At 40.8% G+C, this 20,564-nt stretch overlaps 1 protein-coding gene and 1 pseudogene across 18 annotated transcripts in view; one reads left to right on the top strand and one right to left on the bottom strand.

The window, feature by feature from the left end:
* Pum1 (pumilio RNA binding family member 1) overlaps nucleotides 1–20,564 on the bottom strand; it is a 122,555-nt gene that overhangs the window by 36,371 nt on the left and 65,620 nt on the right. For 11 of the 18 annotated variants that reach the window (XM_090335382.1, XM_090335394.1, XM_090335396.1 and 8 more), the window contains 3 exons: nucleotides 14,184–14,277; nucleotides 12,078–12,182; nucleotides 3,784–3,935 (listed from right to left, as the gene is read on the bottom strand). In XM_090335382.1, the coding sequence (XP_090191508.1) occupies nucleotides 3,784–3,935; nucleotides 12,078–12,182; nucleotides 14,184–14,277 (351 nt within the window). The remainder of the gene's footprint in view (nucleotides 1–3,783; nucleotides 3,936–12,077; nucleotides 12,183–14,183; nucleotides 14,278–20,564) is intronic. The other 7 variants (XM_090335395.1, XM_090335397.1, XM_090335383.1 and 4 more) reach the window with 1 other exon arrangement.
* On the top strand, nucleotides 5,786–6,536 carry LOC150062198 (cobalamin trafficking protein CblD pseudogene; annotated as a pseudogene).

The following is a 20,564-nucleotide window of genomic DNA, read 5'->3' as shown; positions in this document are numbered from 1 at the left end:
ACAGACAGACAGACAGACAGGAGAGGCAGGCACGCACGCACGCACATAGAAAAGCTTTGCCAGACACTGGTGGCCCATGTCAGAGAGAAAAACCTGTGACTCTTTATTGCCAATTCACTACAGAAAGCTAGGCTAGCAGTAGAGGTGTGTCAAGTAGCACAGCACCAGCCTTGGAAGAAAAATCCAAATGAGAGTCAATGGACCTAACCCTCGTATTGGCAGACAGGCAGACAGAGCGAGACAGAGCGAGACAGAGCGAGAGACAGACAGAGAGAGAGAGAGAGAGAGAGAGACAGACAGACAGACAGACAGACAGACAGACAGACAGAGACAGAGAGAGAGACAGAGAGAGAGACAACAGAAAATAAAAGCTGTGAACCAGGCACTGGTAGCTCATGCTTGTAATTCTAACTATTCAGGAGGATGTGATCTGAGGATCTTGGAGATTCTTCTCTTCAACTAACAACCCCCCCAGGCTAATAAAAAGATAACTTTTTAAAAAATGTGTACCATAAATTTGAGGCTTATTTTTCCCTTTTCAAAGATGCCATAAATAGGGGCTGGGAGTTTGGCCTAGTGGTAGTATGCCTACCATACAAAGACCCAGTTTCAATTCCTCAGTACCACATACATAGGGGTAAAAAAGACAGAAGGGGTGCTATGGCTGAAGTGGTAGAGCTCTAGCCTTGTGAAAAAAAAAGCCCGAGGAGAGTACTCAGGCCTTGAGCTCAAGCCTGGGACTGGCAAAGAATAAAAATAAAAGATGCCATAAATATGCTTAATTAAATGGAGTTGGACATTAAATAAGTTTTATGTACAGTACCATTTGGGCTGACCTGGAACTTGTTACGTAGCTCAGGCTAGCCTGAAATTCATGATATTCCTGCTGTAGACACTCAATTGCTAGGATTGCAGGCATGAACCACCATGTCTAGGTTGTACTTTATTAATGAAACACAGGTGGTTAAGGCAGGGGATGTACTGTAGTGGTAGGGTGCTTGCTTTGTATGCACACGGCCCTGGGTCTGATCCTGAGCACATAATAAACAAGTTATAAAAAACGAAAAATTTAAGATTCAAGGTTAGACTGGGCAATGAGTTGGCAAATATAGCAGGCATGGTCATTCATTTCTTTAATCCCAGCTATATAAAAGATAAATAGGAAGACTGTGGTCCAAGGATAACACCAAGCAAAAGGCAAGTCTATCTACAAAATGAAGAACAACAATAAAATGGTAAAGCAAAAAAGGCTGGGGAGTGGGGAAAAGAGGTAGAGCAACTGCCTAGCAAATGCAGAGCACTGACTACAAAATATAAATAAACAAACAAACAGGGCCCAGAGCTTGAACCGGTGGAGTGCGTGCCTAGCATGCACAAAGCCCTGGTTTCAATTCCTTAGTACCACATACACACAAAACTAGAAGTGGTGTTGCAGCACCAGTGGAGAGCTCTAGCCTTGAGAAAGCCCACGGACAATACTCAGACCCCAAGTTCAAGCCCCAGGACCTGCCCACAACTCTTTTTAATAGAGAAAATAAAGTATGGGATACTCCTTGATGGATTTAAATGAATGGAATTAAAAAGGCCACTAAGGGCCATGAGTTTGGCTCATAATGCCTGTAATCCTAGCCACTCAAAAGACTAGGGGAAATTTCAGTTCAAAGTCAGTCCTGCAGAAAAAAACCTTGAGACTTTATTTCCAACTAAACAGTATAGTAAAAAGATGGCAGGAGTTATGACTCAAGTACAGAGCATCAGCCATGAGCAAACAATTCAATTAAGAATTCAAGACTTAAACAATAAAAAAAAGAGGCAAAACCAAGTAGACAGAATAATTCTTATTTTATAAGCAATTCAATGAAATGAAACTCCTCTGTAAAACACCTTAATAATAAAATTGTATTTTAACAAATTAAATGAGGCCAAGCTCCTGTAATCCTAGCTGCTTAGGAGGCTGATATCTGAAGATCCCAGTTCAAAGCCCATCCCAGGCACAAAAGGACTTGAGACTCTTATCTCCAATTAATCTCTAGAAAATGGGAAGTGGGACTTGGATCAAGGGTAGGGCAGTAGCCTAGAAAAGAAGAGCTCATGGACACCACCCAGGCACAGGGGTAGGGTAGTAGCCTTGAGCTAAAGAGCTCAGAGACAGCACCCAAGCTGAGTTCAAGCCCCATGACTCACAAGGAAAAAAAAAAATTCAATGAGGCTGGGCACTGGTGTCTCACACCTATAATCCTAGCAACTCAGGAACAAGGTTCAAAGCCAGTCCAGGCATGAAAGTCCGGTTATCTCCAACTAATCACCAGAAAACAGAAGTGGCACCTTAGCTAGTGAAACACTAGCTTTGAGATGAAGACTTCAGGAACAGTGCCCAAGCCCAGATTTCAAGCCCCACTACTGACACCCCCGCCCAATAAATTAAATGAAGCTATAAAAATAGATACCAAATATACGAGTTAGTATTACAAATTTTTGGATGGTGCATAGCATAGGGTTTGAATGTGGGGCTTTTGCAATTCATAGCCAGGCAGTACTATTCCTTGGACCATACTTCTGGCCCTTTTTGTTCTCGGTATTTTTGAGATAGGATCTTGCTTTTTTACTTAGGCCAACATGGACCATGCTCCTATTGCTACTTTCTACAGGATCGACAGAAAAGCACACCCATAATACCCAGCTGTATCTGCTAAGACAGAGTCTTGCAGATTTTTCTGCCTACCCAGCTGGCCTCCTGAGTAGCTACAATTACAGGCACAAGTCACCCTACCTAGTCTATTTTTTTACATAAGAATTTAGGGTGGAGGCTGGGAATGTGGCCCAGTGGTAGAGTTTGATCCCTTGGTTCCACATACACAGAAAAGGCCAGAAGCGGTGTTGTGGATCAAGTGGTAGAGCTTCAGCATGGAGAAAGCCCCAAAGCCAGTGTCCAGGCCCTGAATTCAAGATGAAAGACTGCCCCCCCCCCAAAAAGAATTTAAGGTGGGATTTCCCATTTTTTGTGAACTTTCTACTTTGCCACAACTTAGAACAATGAAAAGATATCAGTCTAATAATGTAGAGGGAAATGGTCTATTTGAGAACAGACCAATTGCTTCACTTAGCAGATTTTTGTAGCTCAACTGAAAAGCTCCTATAAGTTAACACAGGTATAATATGTTTAAGATTTTTCTAGCAGGCAAGGTGGCTCACGCCTATAATCTTAGCTACTCAAGAAGTTAAGATTTGAAGATCACAGTTCAAAGCCAACCCGGGCACTACAAAGTCCGTGATATTTTTATCTTCAATAAATCACCAGAAAGCAGGAAGTGATTCTCTATGGCTCAAGGACTAGGGCACAGTGCCCAGGGCGAGATCAAGTCCCAGACCGACCAAAAAAAGAAAAAGATTTCTGTCTAATTCAACACAATAATGGTGAATAAACAAGGTACATGGTTGACAAGACATCAAGCAAACTTTGCAAAGTGATCTGAAAATTCTTAAGTGGGAACTACAGAATGGTAGTGGGAAAAACACACCTATTATTTTGAAGACTCATTACTTGCTACCCATGTAAACCCTTTAAAACTTTTTCATATCAATTTGAAGTAATGTCACTCATCAAGTCTCACTGACCAAGAAGAGACTATTACTTAAAGGTATTCTGCATAAACAATTCACTCAGGGTCATGAACACAGATTCATCCACAAGGAAACACATGTATCCAGTAGTTTTCTAAAAGGCACAACAACCTCACCTCCTCGCTACAAACAACAGTACAAGTCATGTGTTTTCCCATTTACCTGCTGCCCTCCTTGCTGAGCTTGTGGGGTGGTCTGCTGGTTAGCAGAATTGGTTGCAGCTGCAGCAGCAGCAGCCTGCTGCTGGAAAAGACTGGCAGGGTAGACTCCCCAGGGAGTGACGCCATAATATTGGTGAGGGACCACAGCTGGGCCTAAAAATAGCAAACAAAAAGTCAAGTTTATAAACTCTTCGGGCATACAAAACTATATCTGACCCAACAGGTACTACTCTGATCCAAGGTCTTAAAGTATTAATGAATACACTGATTTGTGCTATCTAATCATTAATTACCCTTGTAAAAACAGAAAATACAGTACAAGACCATGACAGCAAGGCCTTCTGAAGTCAGCAATGGACTCCAGGATTAGAGAAAGACAAAGGGACACAATGGTAAAGATACCGGAAAGGCAGTAAGTGCAGCAAGAACTTGGAAGTTGGACTTTAGATAGAACACAGATACAAGTATGGTTGTTAGAGAGACAAGAAATGGGGAAGCTTGTGGGCCTAAAGTAAATGAAAAAGAACAAAATCCAGTTGTGTCCTTCCAATGGCACCTGAAGGATGGGAAGATGATAAGCTGGGTGCCACTGGCTACTCAGGAGGCTGAGATCTGAGGATCATAGTTCAAAGTCAGGCCAGGAATGAAAGTCCATGAGACTCCTGTCTACAATTAACTACCACAAAACCAAAAATGGCACTGTGGCTCAGCGCTAGCCTTGAGCTGAAGAGCTCAGAGACAGTACTCAAGCTCAGAGTTCAAGCCCCACAGCCAAAAAAAAAAAAAAAAAAAAAAAAGATATGGGGGCCAGAAACATGAACTAGCAGTAAGAGTGCTCACCTAACATGCATGAATCCCTGGGTTTGATTCCCTGGTACACAGAAAAGGCTAGAAGTGGTGCTGTGGCTCAAGGGTAGAGCATCAGTAACTGCAGAAGCATGAAAATCTACCAATCATTTTACCACAAAAAAACAATTATTCAACTGAAACTCTACCGCTCAATTTGAAGTATTTTGCCTTGTTCTTCTTTCTGTTTTTAGTCCCAAGAGAAAACTCTTTGGAAAAAAAAAAAAAAATCAACCAAGTGCACACACAGATGTTGATGTGTGATTGTTTACCCCTCAAGGCTAACACACTACTTGAGCCACATCTGGCTTTTTAGCAATTAATTAAGTGAAGATTCTTACAAACTTTCCTGCCTGGGCTGGCTTCAAACCATGTCCTCAAATCTCAACCTCCTGAGTAGCTAAGCTTACCAAGCATGAGCAGCCAGCACCTAGCTATGTATTCTGCCTTGATGTGATTTTGCATCATGATTCTCAGCTTTCAGCCTTCGAAGTAGTGTGAGCCACTAATGGCCTGCAAAGCTTCAATCTTTTTTAACTTTGTGTTTTCTATGCCTGTGGGCCTAGCTAAGGCTAACAAATTCTGTTTACCAGCAAGGGTGCCCATTGTGAAATTCAAAACCTGGGTGTAAAATGAAGGTACTGTTTGGAAACTTCTTTATCTTTGCTTGATGGCCTACTTTATTACAATAAGCAAGTGGACTCCTGAGAACAGTAATACTGGCTGAGCACTGGTCGCTCATGCCTGTAATCTTACAGGAGACTGAGAAGGGGGGTGGGGCAAAATCACAGTTGGAAGCCAGCTCTGGCAAAGATTCTTACCTCCAATAAACCACAAAAAAGCCAGAAGTAGAGGAGCTTGGCTCAAGTTGTAGAGCACTTGCCTTGAGCACAAAAACTCAGGGAAGCACCTAGGTCCCAAGTTTAAGCCCCAGAAACGGTATACACACAGTCACACATACACATACACACACACACACAGTCTCCAAATTAAAGAAATTGTATTCAGACACTAATCAGGTAAAGAAAACAAGGAGGGGTGCCACCACTTTGCTAGTGGGAAGAACAGTCACTAGGCTGGGTGGGCAGAGCAAGTGGCCGAGGCCAAGTGGTGGTTGGTTCCGCTGGTCTCTAAATTGGCTTATTTCTGGCCACAGCACTCAGAAAACTTTCTAAAAGGGAAGACTTTTGCCTCTGTCTTCTCTATCATGGCACCAGATGTGTTTCTGCTCTCTAGCTGTAACTGCAGAATCTTCAGGTTCTGATTCACGTGGCCACTTCGCCTCCAGATACATGCGCTAGAATAGCAGGGCCTGATAAAATGATGGGACCATGTGAACCTCAGGATCAGCAACTCCAGCTTATAGGTACCATGGTTTTGATTGTTACCTCAATGGAACCGCTTTACAAAAGAAAAACACGGTTTAGGGGGGGAGGGAAACGGGTACCAAGACATGTGAAAGGGCATCAATGTATGTGAATTAATGCACCTTCTATCTGGCAAATATCATGTAACCCTTTTACTAATTACAATAAAAAAAAAAGAAAAAGAAAAACACGGTTTATAAAACTGCCTGATGTCCTAGCAGACCCGTTATGCAGTGAAAGACCAAGTTCGTGATGTCACAGTACGTGAATGAATTTCAGATTTTGAATCATATTTCCAAAAGTGGGTGATAGCAAACTAATGAATCTGTCACCCAGAAAACCAAAGTATGACATGGCTGAAGTAAAGGGATAGAGGTTGAAAGAGAAGTGCAATGCTTAGAAAAATGCATTAATAGTGCTAAAGGAACATGTAAATGTTCTTCGAGCAGAGGGATATTGGGCTGACTGTTCTGACCCATCATCTGGTTTGATGTGTTTTGGACTATATACAAACACTCAACAGATGAATGCTGACACGTAGGATTCTCAGCTGATGATCTTAGTTGTTATAAAGTGATGTGTTAGTAGTCTAGAGAGGGTACCCATATGGTTGCAGGAAGGATCTTCACTGACACAACCAAATAGCCATATTATGAAGTGGAAGCTAGAAGTAATGTCATTTTACTTGCAGTCCTTTTTTATCCCCCGCCCAAAAATTGAGATATTTATACTGTCTGACTTTAGCATTCAAAATACACCCTTTTTTTTAAATGTTTTTTTGTTTGTTTACCAATCCTGCGGCTTGAACTCAGGGCCTTAGAACTGTCCTTGGATATTTTTTGCTCTGCCACTTGAGCCATAACACCACTTCTGGTTTTTTCTCAGTATGTAGTACAAAGGAATGGAACCCAGGGCTATACGCATGCTACACAAGCACTCTACTACTAGGCTATGCTCCTGGCCCACCTTTTTAAAGTGTTTACTTCCACATTTAATTTTTTTTGGGGGGGGGGGGGTGAGGTCAGTTATGATACTTGAATGCTGGGTCTGGGTGCTGTTCCTGAGCTCTTCAGCTCAAGGCTACTGCCTTACCCTTGAGCCAAGCCCTACTTCTAAAGGTTTTCTAGAGGTTAATTGGAGATAAGAGTCTCAGGCTGGCTTTGAACCTGATCCTCAGAGTTCAGTCTCCTGAGTAGCTAGGATTACAGGCATGAGTCATAGGCACCCAGATAGTGACTGGATTTTAAGGGTTAATTATTCCTATCAGTGGAATACATGTTAAATATATCTACATTCTGAAGAATACAGTAATGTCTTTTTAACTCTATATTATTGTAAAAAGTCTTAGGTATTTCCCCCAAATATGGGCAGGGAGCCTGTCCTAGTGGTAGAATGCTCCCCTAGCATGCACGAAGACCCAGATTTAATTCCTCGGTACATCTACACAGAAAAAGCCAGAAGTGGTACTGTGGCTCAAGTGGCAGAGCGCTAGCCGTGAGGGAAAAAAAAAATTTTTTTTAAGTGTCCAATGACAGGGGCCGGGAGTTTGGCCTAGTGGTAGAGTGCTTGCCTAGCATGCGCGAAGACCCGGGTTTGATTCCTCGGTACCACATACGTAGCAAAAAGCCAGAAGTGGTGCTGTGGCTCAAGGGGTAGAGCCCTAGCCTTGAGAAAATCCAGGGACAGTGCTCAAGCCCTGAGCCCAAGCCCAGGACTGGAAGAAAAAAAAAAAAAAGTGTCCAATGACAGTGTTCAGGCCCTGAGCGCCCCAGGGCTGGTTAAAAAAAGAAAATCATATATGTGGTTATAACTTGTATTTTTCACTGCAGTATTTTAAGAATATACTTCTTAAAGGTATTTAAAGGAGAGCTAGAAGCGTAGCCTAGTGGTAGAGTGCTCACCCAGGATCAACAAAGCCCTTGGGTTCGATTCCTCAGTAACACATACACAGAAAAACTCATAAGTGCCGCTATGACTCAAGTGCAGAGTGCCAGCCTTGAGCAAAATGTGTCCAAGGACAGTGTCTAAGCCCTAAGATCCAGTGCCAGGACTGGCAAAAAAAAAAAAAAAAAAAAAAAAAAAAGATATTTAAGGAGATATAATCATTTTCAAGCTCTTAAAAAAACTAATGCAGGCTGGGAGTTTGGGTAAGCGGTAGAGTGCTTGCTTAGCATGCACAAAGACCAGGGTTTGATTCCTTGATACCACATACACAGAAAAAACCAGAAGTAGTACTGTGACTCAAGTGGCAGAGCTGTAGCCTTGAAAAAGCCCAAGGACAGTGCTCAGGCCCTGAGTTCAAGCCCCAAAACTGGCAAAAAAGAAAAGAGGGAGGGAGGGAAAGAAGGAATCAACTCAAGAAAGCCAGGCTCACACCTCTAATCCTAGCTACTCTGGAGGCTGATCTGAGGATCATGGTTCAAAGCCAGTCCGGAAGGCAATAAAGTCCATGAGACTCTTATCTCCAATTAACCACTAGAAAACCAGAAATGGTGCTGTGGCTGGGGTGGTGCTGTGGCTCAAGAGGTAGGGTGGCAGCCTTGAGCTGAAGAGCTCAGGGACAGCACCCAGGCTGAATTCAAGCCCCATGACCCCACCCCCCCAAAAAAGTATATTAATTTCACACAAAAATTCTTAAATCTTCCTTCCATCGAGAACAGTCAATATTTCTTTTCAGACGAAACTGTCTCAGCTGCCAACTAAGTCTACTAGTAATGACACTAATTCCAACTCTAACTCCATTACTTTCTAGAAGTGCCTCATTTGTGGTATGTTTTCTTCTTTTTCTTTTACTTTTTTTTTAGGGGAGGGGGGAGAGAATACAGGAATGGAGGTTTGAACCCAGGGCTTCAACTTGCTTCTAGGCACTCTACACCTGAGTCATACATCTAGCCCCTGAGTTATTTTTGAGATAGGCTATCTCTTCCTGCTCAGGCATGCAGCTAGACCACAATCAGCCTTCCAATTGTATCTAAGATGACTGTCATGCCACCACACCCAGCTTCTGTTGAAATGAAGTCTAAGCTTCAAACTTGTGCCTCCCATCCTCACTCAGCATTTAGAGTAACTAGGATTACAGACATGAGCCACTGGTGTACAGCCCTGTCTGCATGTTTTTATTATATTATAAATTTTAAAAAGCTGCCTGTCTCATGAAATGCCTACTTTCAAGTTTATTTTTTATCTACAAATGCTTGTACATGGGATTACAATTTAATGTGTTCATTTATGAGTTTAATGCATCAGAGTCACCTCTTCTATTACTCCCTATCCCTTCTGTCCCTTTTCTCCTACCAAGTGTATACTGTTTCCTTCTATGAATTAATCCATCATTCCATTTTCCATTCGGCTGTCCTCTCCCAGTACTTTTCCATTTGAAACATTTTACCTTCCTGATACTCATTATTTACTGTCTGAAAATTGTACAAAGGGTTTACACCATGTATATATTGTACTTTAGTCTGCTTGGTAGTGTATATATGCATATACCCCCGTGTATGTTAGCCTGGAGGTTGTATTTTTTTTTCTGTGATCTATATTTGATCATTTGTCTGTGTAAGCCTAGTGTACTTCTAACAGTATGGTATTTTTCAGATCTATATCCTTGTGAATGACAAGATTTTAATCTTACTAATAGCTGAATAAAACCACATATAAAATGTATGCATATATAGAATGTGTAGGAATATATATAATATAATATATATATAATATAAAGAAAACAATGAGAGGGTCAGGGAGCGGGACGTAGTGGTAGAGGGCCTATCTAGCATGCACAAAGCCCTGGGTTCAATTTCTCAGCGTCACATACACAGAAAGGGCTCAATTGGTAGAGCACTAGCCTTGAGAAAGCCAAAGGACAATGCTCATGCCCTGAGTTCAAGCCCCAGGGTTGTTCCCCCCCCCCCAAAAAAGAGGAGGGAAACAATCAAAGACAATCTGTGACTTAGTATCCTCACTATATAAACAGGTATAATAGGTGCTAGCACAGGAGGGAGATTGTAACATCTTTGAATAGATGGTTGCCCACCTACAATGACAGTTCTATAACTCCCAGAAAAACCAACAAAAAGTGTCCAGTACTATCACCAGACCAGCACCATTTACTTACCTTTAATTATTTTAAGTGGCAGGGAGCCTACAATTCAAGTAAGAAAGACTTCTCTGAGGTATTAACTATTGTTATTAGATCATCAAAATTCCTGCTTTCATTCCTATTTGGTTAATTAGCATTTCCTACTATGTAGAAAGTATGTACCCTGGCTAAGAGGATAACTACACAAAAAACAAGATTCTCAACACTAACCTATCACTTCATTGATTGTAGCGTATGTCATCCCCATGACTAGTTGTTTCAAGGAATATATTAAGAAAAGACTACAAAAGTAAATATAACTCAAGGCAAAACCACTCTACAGGATATATTAAACTATACGTAAGCATAGACCATACAGCCTCACAAAAAATGGCATTCCAACTCCCAAACTGAAAATCACCCTCTATCAACTCATGTGAAAGGCAAGCAAATAAGACTATGTCTGACAAGAAGTTAAATGTGAGGTAAAAGTTAATAGAAATCAGCAAAGGTCACTCCACTAGAAAGAACTATTTTCCCCAAAGGCAGAGCTGGGATCTACATTAAATATGTTCCCCTCAGGACCAGGGAAACAATTCTAAAGAAAACCTAAGAAAAGCTATTCTGCACTGTGCTCAGAGTTGAGGCTGTCATACAATAAAAGCAGTCAAAGCACTTTCCAGGGGAAAACTGGGGAAAAGAGGATTCTACAGAAGACTAAGAGTCTAAAGACACTGGCCTAAGCTGAAATCAGATGGGTACTGCTAACAGTGCCATGGTGTATCAATGGCAGGCACTCAGGAGAGGAAGAAAGGCGCCAATATAGGCATCCTTGGTAGAAGTCAAGAGCACCCAACACACATAAGATCCCAACACCAACTAATCTCAGATTACATACATTAATTTAAAAAAAACTGATTCAAAGCTGGACACTAGTGACTCACACCTGTAATCTTAGCTATTCAAGAGGCTGAAATCTAAGAATCACAGTTTAAAACCACCCCCCATAGGAAAGTCCAAGAGACTCTTATCTACAAATAAATACCACAAAACCAGAAATGTAGCTGTGACTTAAAGATGTAGAGTACTAGCCTTGAGCAAAAGAGTTCAGAAACAGTGTCAGGCCCTGAACTTAAGTCCCACATTTGGGGAAGTGGGGGAGCCGCTAATTCGAAGGACCAAACCCAACAAACATCACAATCCAAGTAAGCCATAAGGATGAAACATGCATGACAATAATTGATATGTTCTACATCCAGACAGAAAAAGAAATTTTGAAAAAGTTGGACTATAGGGGTGGAATTGTGTATAAAAAAACTATTTCTGAGCCAGGAGCAGTGGCTCATGCCTGTAATCCTAGCTACTCAGGAGGCTGAGATCAAGGTTCAAAGCCAGCCAGGTCACAAAAGGACCTGAGACTCTTATGTCCAATTAACCTCTAGAAAATGGGAAGTGAGATTTGGATCAAAGGTAGGGTGGTAGCCTTGAGCTGAAGAGCTCAGGGACAGCACCAGCGCCCAGTTCAAGCCCCATGACCAACCAAAAAAACAAACAAACAAACATTTCTGGTCAATTTAGGAGAGTGGAGGCCAGAAAAGAGAAGTGCAAATTAGGGATAAAAGATAAATAGAAAGACTGAACTATTACAGAAAAGTAGTAGCAGCCCTGGCTAAGGGAGATTCCTGTTTTTTATTTATTCTACCTGAGACCAGGACTCCAACTCTTTATCAGACACTTTTGCTCATTGGCAGGTGTTCTAGCTCCTGAGCCATGACTCCCAACCCAAGTGGCATTCCTGAGTACCATGAAAGGGTGGGTGATCACTTTCCTTTTTAACATGCTGGAGACACCTAAGTAAAGCGATCCAGCTGGAATGTGGTTGTCAATGAAAAGCAGGAGATATTTCGATTGGATACATGATTTTGGAAAAATATAAAGAATGCATGCCTGTGTAAAACAAACAACCTTGTAGCAGTGAGAAAAGCCCTCATGTGCAGAGTGTCTCACCAAGCGTAGCTGCTGCAGCCAATCCAGCTGTATAGGGGTCCGTCCCAGGAGGAGCAGCACTGATGATGTATGGATTGGGGACAAACGCCGCAGGAGCTAAACCTGCTGAAAACACACCTGTCAGTAAAACACCAAAACTACAACCTTAACAAATAACTACATCACTTGGCTAACAATCTAGGCTATACATGAGGGGAAGGCAAGATAGGCTGAGAGTAAAGACGAATTTTTCAGGGGCTCTTACAATGATAAAATAACTGTCAAACTAAGATTTTATGAGGGCCAGGAATGTGGCCTAGTGGTAGAGTGCTTGCTTAGCATGGACATGGTATAGGGTTTGATTCCTCAGTATCATATACACAAAAAAAGCCAGAAGTGGCCCCAAGACTAGTAGTAATAATTATTATATAAGAATTATTACAATTTATATAAAATAATAATTAGTTGTAGTAGTTTTTGTTTGTTTTTGTTTTGTTTTGTTTTTGCCAGTCCTGGGGACTGAAGTCAGGGCCTGAGCACTGTCCTTGGACTTTCTCAAGGCTAGAGCCCTTCCACTTGAGCCACATCACCACTTCCAGCTTTTTCTATGTATGTGATACCTAGGAATCGAACCTGGGTCTTCGTGCAAGCTAAAAGGGGGGGGGACACAATTTTTTTGTTGTTGTTGTTCCAGTAGTTACCCTCAAATCTAGGATCTCACAAATTCTAGGTAAGACTGTGCCACTAAGGCACACCTCCTATTTAACTAGTACAACTTCATCATTAAAAATTGACAATTAGGACGGGGCACTGATGGCCTCACACCTGCAATCCTAGCTACTCAGGAGGCTGAGATCTGAAGATCATTGTTCAAAACAAGCTCAGGCAGTAAAATCTGTGAGAATTTTTATCCTTGATTGATCACCAAAAGGACTGAAGTAAAGCTGTGTCTCAAGTGGTAGAGCCTTGAGCAAAAAAATTCAGTGGAAGTGACCAGGTCTAGTAGTAGCACCAAGAAAAAAGACAGAGTGACCATTATTCAGCTTACTGTTGAATTTTATTTGCAGTGCTGGGGACTAAGCTCGGGGCCTTATCTTATGAATGCTAGGTAATCAATAAATGATCTATTATCTCTAGCCCTTAAACTAATTTTAATTTTACTATTAAAATATAGTATTCTTTAAAGAAAATATATGAGCAATAATAAAGATGGCCATCTACATGTGTGCAGTATTAGACCAGGCAAAAAGCTTTATGCTGGCCTCAAATTCATCCAGTGCACAAGCAAGATTTGTTTTTTTCCTCAGAGCATATCACATCCAGGACCGCTAATCTCCTTTCCACTCAATCACAGTTTTTGGTAAATAAAAATTCCTAGCTCTAGTTGTCCACAATTATGGTGTTCTGCTTTGAGAGACCAGAAAGGTCTACTATGGATAACAGCCTAGGCAAAAAAAAAACAACAACAACAACAACAAAAACTAAAATATCCCAGAAAACGTTATTGCTACAAAAAAAGGGCACAGCCTGTTAACTTTTTAACAGACAGATACTAGTTGCTACTTAGTAAGATGAGAAATAATCAGCCTACACTACCACAATTTGTACAATCAATGTCCAAATTAGCATTTCTATAGCACTTTTTAAATGCTCAAAAATCTGTTAGACTAAGAGCTGGATTCTAAGAATATTTTGTGAATTCTGATGTCAAAAATGCAGACTGGGGCCGGGAGTTTGGCCTAGTGGTTAAAGTGCTTGCCTAGCATGCTCGAAGACCGGGGTTCGATTCCTTGGTACCACATACATACAAAAAAAAAAAAAAAAAAAAAAAAGAGCACACTGTGACTAGGCAAAAGGAAAGCCCATTTACTTTGAATAACAGATTCATGGATCCCTCCCCCACTTTTTATGGCTGAGCCTTACTAGATGTACTTACTCTGTGAGGATACAAATTCCTTATCTAGCCCAGGCTGACTACAACTAGCCATCTCCCTGCCTCCATGCCCCTCCAAGTGCTGGCAAGGCATCCCAATCACCAAGTCTATATTCTGTGTGCCTTCTGCTTTCAGCTGGACTGCTGGAGGTGGCACTCTAAAAGGGGAAGGGGGTGCTGGGCTTAGGACTCACCAATGTGTGGTTGATGTGCTGCTGCAAGGGCGTACTGCTGCTGTTGAGCGGCTGTCAACTGCTGGACAGCCAGTGCATTGGGTCTTTGGAACAGCTGAGGTAAAGAGAAAGTCATGGTACAGTCAGAGAAATTACCTTCTGAAATCAGTTTAAAATCTGACTAAAAATTCCAGTAAGGTCCTGTTGAGACATGATACACTCACAAAAATGAATGTTCTCATACTTCATCCCCTTGGGTTAGAATGCTTCTTGGTTCTTCTCTTTTCTTTCCCTAATTTAACTTGTCTGACCACTTCACAGTTTTTATGCTTCCCCAAAACACATACATATGAGCATATATAAAAGCTCCCGTGCTTACCCTTAAGTCCATTCATCCTGACTAGTTCAAGGAACCCTTCAATGTTGAACAAAATGACTTGCCATGTTGCCCCAAGTACTATCATCTCCCTTTTTCAAGATCCAATTGACTCACCTATTTGTGTAGAAAGGGTTTACTTTATCCACAGAACTGCCTCTACTGGGAAAATGGCATTATATACCTTACCGCTCTAATGACTTCTATTCACCATATGAGACCATTGCCCAGCTTCTGATGACTCCTAAGGTACTCATTCTTCACATGTAGCGAAGAAAACAGAGGTACAGCTACTAACAATACCTGGATTGTGAGCTCATATCTAGCATACTTCTTATAGTTCAAAGGCCTTAATGTTAAACATACACCACTACTCTACCTTAATATTCATTAACTCATTCACACAACATTTACGAAACAAATAACTCCAACAGAGTACTGCCCAAAGAGATATGGATACACAGGGAATAAAATACCTACTACAGTGGGGGAAGGGACCACATGACTACTTTGTGTTACCCCACTTCCTAACATAGGGACCACATCAATATTTGCTGAATTATATTGCTTTATTTGGTATAGATATAGAAAATGCTCCACCATCTTAATAAAGCCAGGCTTTCCTTGTGTTCTTAGGGCCATTCTAAGACCTATGTGTATCTGAGGCAAACTAATGATTTCCCATTCTGTCGACTACCATTTTCTTCACTTACATCCTTGTGTAGAAATAAACGGGTATGAATTTTTCTTTTAATCTAACCATAGCCTTCTTGAAGATCACATGTTAGCTGAGCAGTTGTGATTGCTTTCACAGGAAGCCCTGACGGGACGGCTCTGAATAGGACCTTCCATTTCCCTGCTCTTTCTACAAGAGTGGCTCACGCCTGTCATCCTAGCTACTCAGAAGGCTGAGATCTGAGGATCAAGGTTCAAAGCCAGCCTGGGCACTAAAAAATCTGTGAGACTCCTATCTCCAATTAACCACCAGAAAACCGGAACTAGCACTGTGGCTCAAGGGATAGGGCGTAGCCTTGAGCTGAAGAGCTCAGGGACAGCATCAGGCCCATAGTTCAAGTCCCATGACCACTGGGGGGCGGGAGGGGAGGAGAACAGAACTGAACCTGAGTTGCATCTATTTAGGGAAAGGTTTAGGTGTTTGGGACAGTCAGAAATAATGGTCATTCTGAGGGGGTAGGGGGAGAGAAATAGGGACAAAAACATGAGAGGGGTATCAATGTTTGTGAAGTAATGTACCTTCTATCAGGAGAATATAATGTAACCCTTCTATTAATTACAATAAAAAATAGGAAAAAAGAAAAGAAATATGGTCATTCTACCAGCTCAGTTTAATTCTCATCATCCTGGGCAAGAGAAATGCAATCAGAAATCTATGCCTCATACATAAAAGTAATCTGATTTTAAATAAGAAGGAAACCAAAGTTGAATACTTTGAATATACTAATTAACGTCATATTACTACTAGTATACATTCATCTTTCTAATAATTAGAATCAATCAGTCTTTGGTTTTACAGTACAGATGTTCAAAGTAACCATATGCAAATTGAAAAATAGTTTAATTTATATTAAATGTTAAGGTAACACTGGTAAAAGGTGGTGAGGAGATCACAAGTACATTACAGGAGTTGTTAAACATCAAGTGTTAAAGTAAATGAATCGAATCTACTGACAAGCATCGAAACATGTATGAGGGTTCAGGAGCATTTTCCACTGTTGGAGTGCTCTTAGAGTGCTTGCCTACATGCACTAAGCCCTGGGGTTAGTGCTCAATTCCGTGGTACCACATACACAGAAAAAAACAGAATTGGTGCTGTGGCTCAAATGGCAGAGCACTAACCTTGAGCAAAAGTGTCCAAGGACAATGCATAGGCCCTGAGTTCAAGCCCAAGGACTGACCAAAAAAAAAAAAAAAAACACGCCACTATGGCCATCCAGGCACTGTTGGTAGCTAACACCTATAATCCTAGCTACTTAAGAGGTTTAGACCTGAGGACCTTGGTTCAAATACAGCTATAGGAGGCAATTAAATGAGATTCTTCTCTTAAAGTGGGGAGAGGGGTGGGAAGGAGGAGAAAGTGGGGGGGGGGGGGGAGGTAGGTGCTAAAGTGGAACTGTGGCTCAAGTGGTAGAGTGCTATCCTTGAGCAATTTTAAAGCTCAGGGATAGCACCCAGGCCTTAAGTTCAAGACTCAGGGCCAGCATTTAAAAAAAAAACAAAACAAAAAAAAAAACAGTATGGGCTTGAGAAAGTGAGTCAGTCATTATAGTTTAGAAAGTGCTTTCTATGGGCCGGGAGTTTGGCCTAGTGGTTAAAGTGCTTGCCTAGCATGCGCGAAGACCCGGGTTCGATTCCTTGGTACCACATACATACATAAAAGATGGAAGTGGTGCTGAGGCTCAAGTGGTAGAGCTCTAGCCTTGAGAAAGTCCAAGGACAGTGCTCAGGCCCTGAGCTCAAGCCCAGGACTGGCAAAAAAAAAAAAAAAAAAAAAAAAAAAAGTGCTTTCTAAAGCTAGCTTTCTGTTAACTTGGCAGCAATGGGCAGTCAACCCAAGAGGGACAGGCAAGAGGCAAAAAAACAGTAAAAGCTATTGTCAAAATTATTCCCACAGCTGTCAAAATACTTAACAGTTTCAATATACATCTACTGTCCTATCAATAGATTTCTGAATTTTTTCCTGGCTTATAATCTCAGTATCTCAGACATTCCTGCTTGCTTTTCTCTCTCTACCTAGTTTACCCCACTTTAATCAACATAACTCACTTCACGGAAATTTTTAGTTATTATAGGTAAAAAATTAGAAGTATAGGTGGAGATGAGGAAATAAGGATGGCTGAGAATTAACTGTTGATGCTAACTGACTTATTTCCTGGAGTTCATTTTTATCATTATTATTTTACATGATCAGAGGCACATAGACATTGTGCCTTTGTGGTCCTCCCCTAAGAATATTCAACTTTGGTTTCACTATGTGTGAATGCCCAGAGTCCTGTATAATTTATCATGTCCCAGTGTATTTTTAGATTTAGCTTTCGCATGTGAAAGAAAACATACTCTGTCTGTCTCTAACCTGACTTATTAAACAAAAATATAGTTCAATGCCATTCCATCTGCTTGTCTTCTCTACATATTCTTGCACATATATGCATACTGTACCTCTAATTATAAAGAAATACCCACAGCAGTCATTTCTTACTACTGGAGACTGGTTCTTACCATCATATTTACTGCATTTCAAAATAGGAAGAGCCTACACTTCATTAAAACTGACTAGCCCTTGGGGGCTGGGAGTTTGGACTAGTGGTAGAGTGCTTGCCTAGCATGCATGAAGACCCGGGTTCGATTCCTCGGTACCCCACATACATAGCAAAAAGTCAGAGGTGGTGCAGAGGTTCAAGTGGTAGAGCTCTAACCTTGAGAAAGTCCAAGGACAGTGCTCAGGCCCTGAGCTCAAGCCCAGGACTGGCAAAAAAACAAAAAGCAAACAAACAAACAAAAAAAAAAAAAACTGACTAGCCTTAAAAGAACTCCATATACTTTGTGTTTATGAGATGATCAATACATTTAGTCACCATAGGGAATAAGGAAGATTTTTTTCCTTTAAAGCATTTTGTAGTATAAACAATTTAACAAAAGCAAATTATATAGCCACAGCTAGGATATTTGATTAAAGGCTAGATTATAGCAATTCTGCCAGATTTTCTTTATGTAAACAGTATAACATTGGCTGGAAGTATAGACTATTTAAAATAAAACTGGGTAATTGGCAAGTGGCAGATTCCAAAGACAAATGGAAAAACTCATACAAATGCCATCTGTGAGGATAACACTGAGCTCTATTAACATGGTGGTGATTTTCAACAAAGCAAGCCAATCCTCTGTAACTAAGAAACAAATCATTCTGCTAATTGAAGGAAGTGCTTATCTGATCAGTATACTGACAAATGTGCCACTGCTGACTGACATTCATTCAAATGGAATTCCAAAGTTGTTCAAGAATATGAATGTTGGGACATGTGTATATATCCACTACAGCAAGCATATCAGAGCTCCTTATACTCAAGGAAGAATTTGGGAAACTGACAAACTGGTTTGACGTCCTTCTCTGCCCCTTACTATATGACTTCACAAAGATAACCTATAGCGGCTTAATACACTGAAAATAATACTGCTAATAGCTGGCATCTTACAAAAGATGAGTACATTCACACTTGAGGCCAGCCTGAATTAAAAAAAGAAAAAGTCTGTGAGACCTCATCTCAAACATAAAAAGCTGGGTGTGATGGCATACACCTATCATTGCAGCCATGTAGGAGGCTTAAATAGGAGGAAAGCAGTATAGGCTGTCCCAGGAAAAACTTGACATGTTAGACAGGCAACCAGTAGCTTACAACTATAATCCTACCTACTCAGGAGGAGGAGATCTGAGGATTGTGATATAAAGCCAGACCAAACAGGAAAGTCCATGAGACTCTTGTCTCTCATCAACCACCAAAAAATAAATAGAAGTAGGAGCACCTGCCTTGAGCTGAAAAGAGCTAAAATCATAAGCAAGGGAGAAAAGGCTATGCCAGAAAGTGAGGCCTTGACTCCAAGCCCTAGTAGTAATACACACATACACGTACATACATGCATATATCCACACAAAATACTGAGACTCTTGTTTGAGAAATAGTGAAAGCAAACAGGGTTAGGGTGTGCAATAAGTGGTAGAGCGCATGTCTAGCAAGTTATAAGGCCATGAGGTCCAACAACAATACTACCCAAAAATAAGACTTAGGGTCAATAATGATCATTATGCCTCAATCCTTTTCCCTGTGTAAGAGGACAACAAAACACATGTCTTAGAAAGTTTTTTAGGTATTACAATTAACACATATGAAGAACTACAGTTCTTCACAACGCAATACATTTTTCTGACTCCAGACACAAGGCAGCCCAGGCACAGCTTTGCCTGAGGAGCAGGTCTAAGCAGTCACTGTCACAGAAGGAGCTATCTTCACATTCAACTTTTATTTACAGCTTTACCTGAAACTTCTACAATGTAGAAATATTCCCTGACAACATGAACAAAGTAGGTTTCTTTCCTCCTGGTTATTCTGTGGCCTGCTGACAGCAGTAGGTGCTCATATTACCACAGTGTTTTGACACTCCTAACAGACTAGGTCTATATACAATATACATTCTCTAAAACATGCTAGAATCAGGCTATTTTAGGATTAACTAAATTCTAAATAACATAATATCACCAATGTAATTAAATCTACACTGATATAATTTAGACCTTATGTTCTGCTATATACTTATAACATATAAAACCTACCAAATTTTCTAAAATAAATAGGCAATAATGTAACACTTCACACACACAAAAAAATACTGCACAAGCATTGAAACACAAAAAGATATAACATGTTATACATAAACTGTGCCCGCTGTTTTCCAGGACTAAGAAAACAACTGGGAAAAAGAGGAAGGGAGAGTAAGCCAAAGGCATCAATGATCATTTCAAGCTAAGAAAATACCCTGCGCCGGGGGTTATTTACAACATAGCATTTTTACTTTCACAGAAATCTCTATCTGTAGGTTAGCATACCCTTCTGATTATACCCAAAAGCAGTAACGCCAGCCATTCATCTGTGATTTTGTTACGAATAGACATATCACATCTAGTTTCTATAATCACATAGCAGTTGCCAAAAGTACCTAAAAATTCTGTGTTCATTATGAAAACTAACGTCTACTTCTATTTCATGCATCATATGGAGCAAATGCAACAGTGTTTGTTTTTTAAATATATCAGCAACTATTCTTATATAACTGCATTTCTTTGCAGTCTTTCTGTATACTACGTATGACTTTACACAAACTGTGTATCTGTGTGTATGAGGTGGGAGGGGTTTGATACTGGTCCTGGACCTTGAACATAGGGCCTAGACACTGTCCCTGAGCTTTTTTGCTCAGGGCTAGTCTACTGCTCTACCACTTGGAACCACAGAACCATT

The sequence above is a fragment of the Megascapheus bottae genome, chromosome 6 (assembly GCF_031878675.1).
Source record: "Megascapheus bottae isolate mThoBot1 chromosome 6, mThoBot2.hap1, whole genome shotgun sequence".
NCBI classification, from domain to species: domain Eukaryota; kingdom Metazoa; phylum Chordata; class Mammalia; order Rodentia; family Geomyidae; genus Megascapheus; species Megascapheus bottae.
The sequence above is the reverse complement of the archived record's forward strand: the minus strand, read 5'-3'. Positions and strand labels throughout refer to the sequence as shown.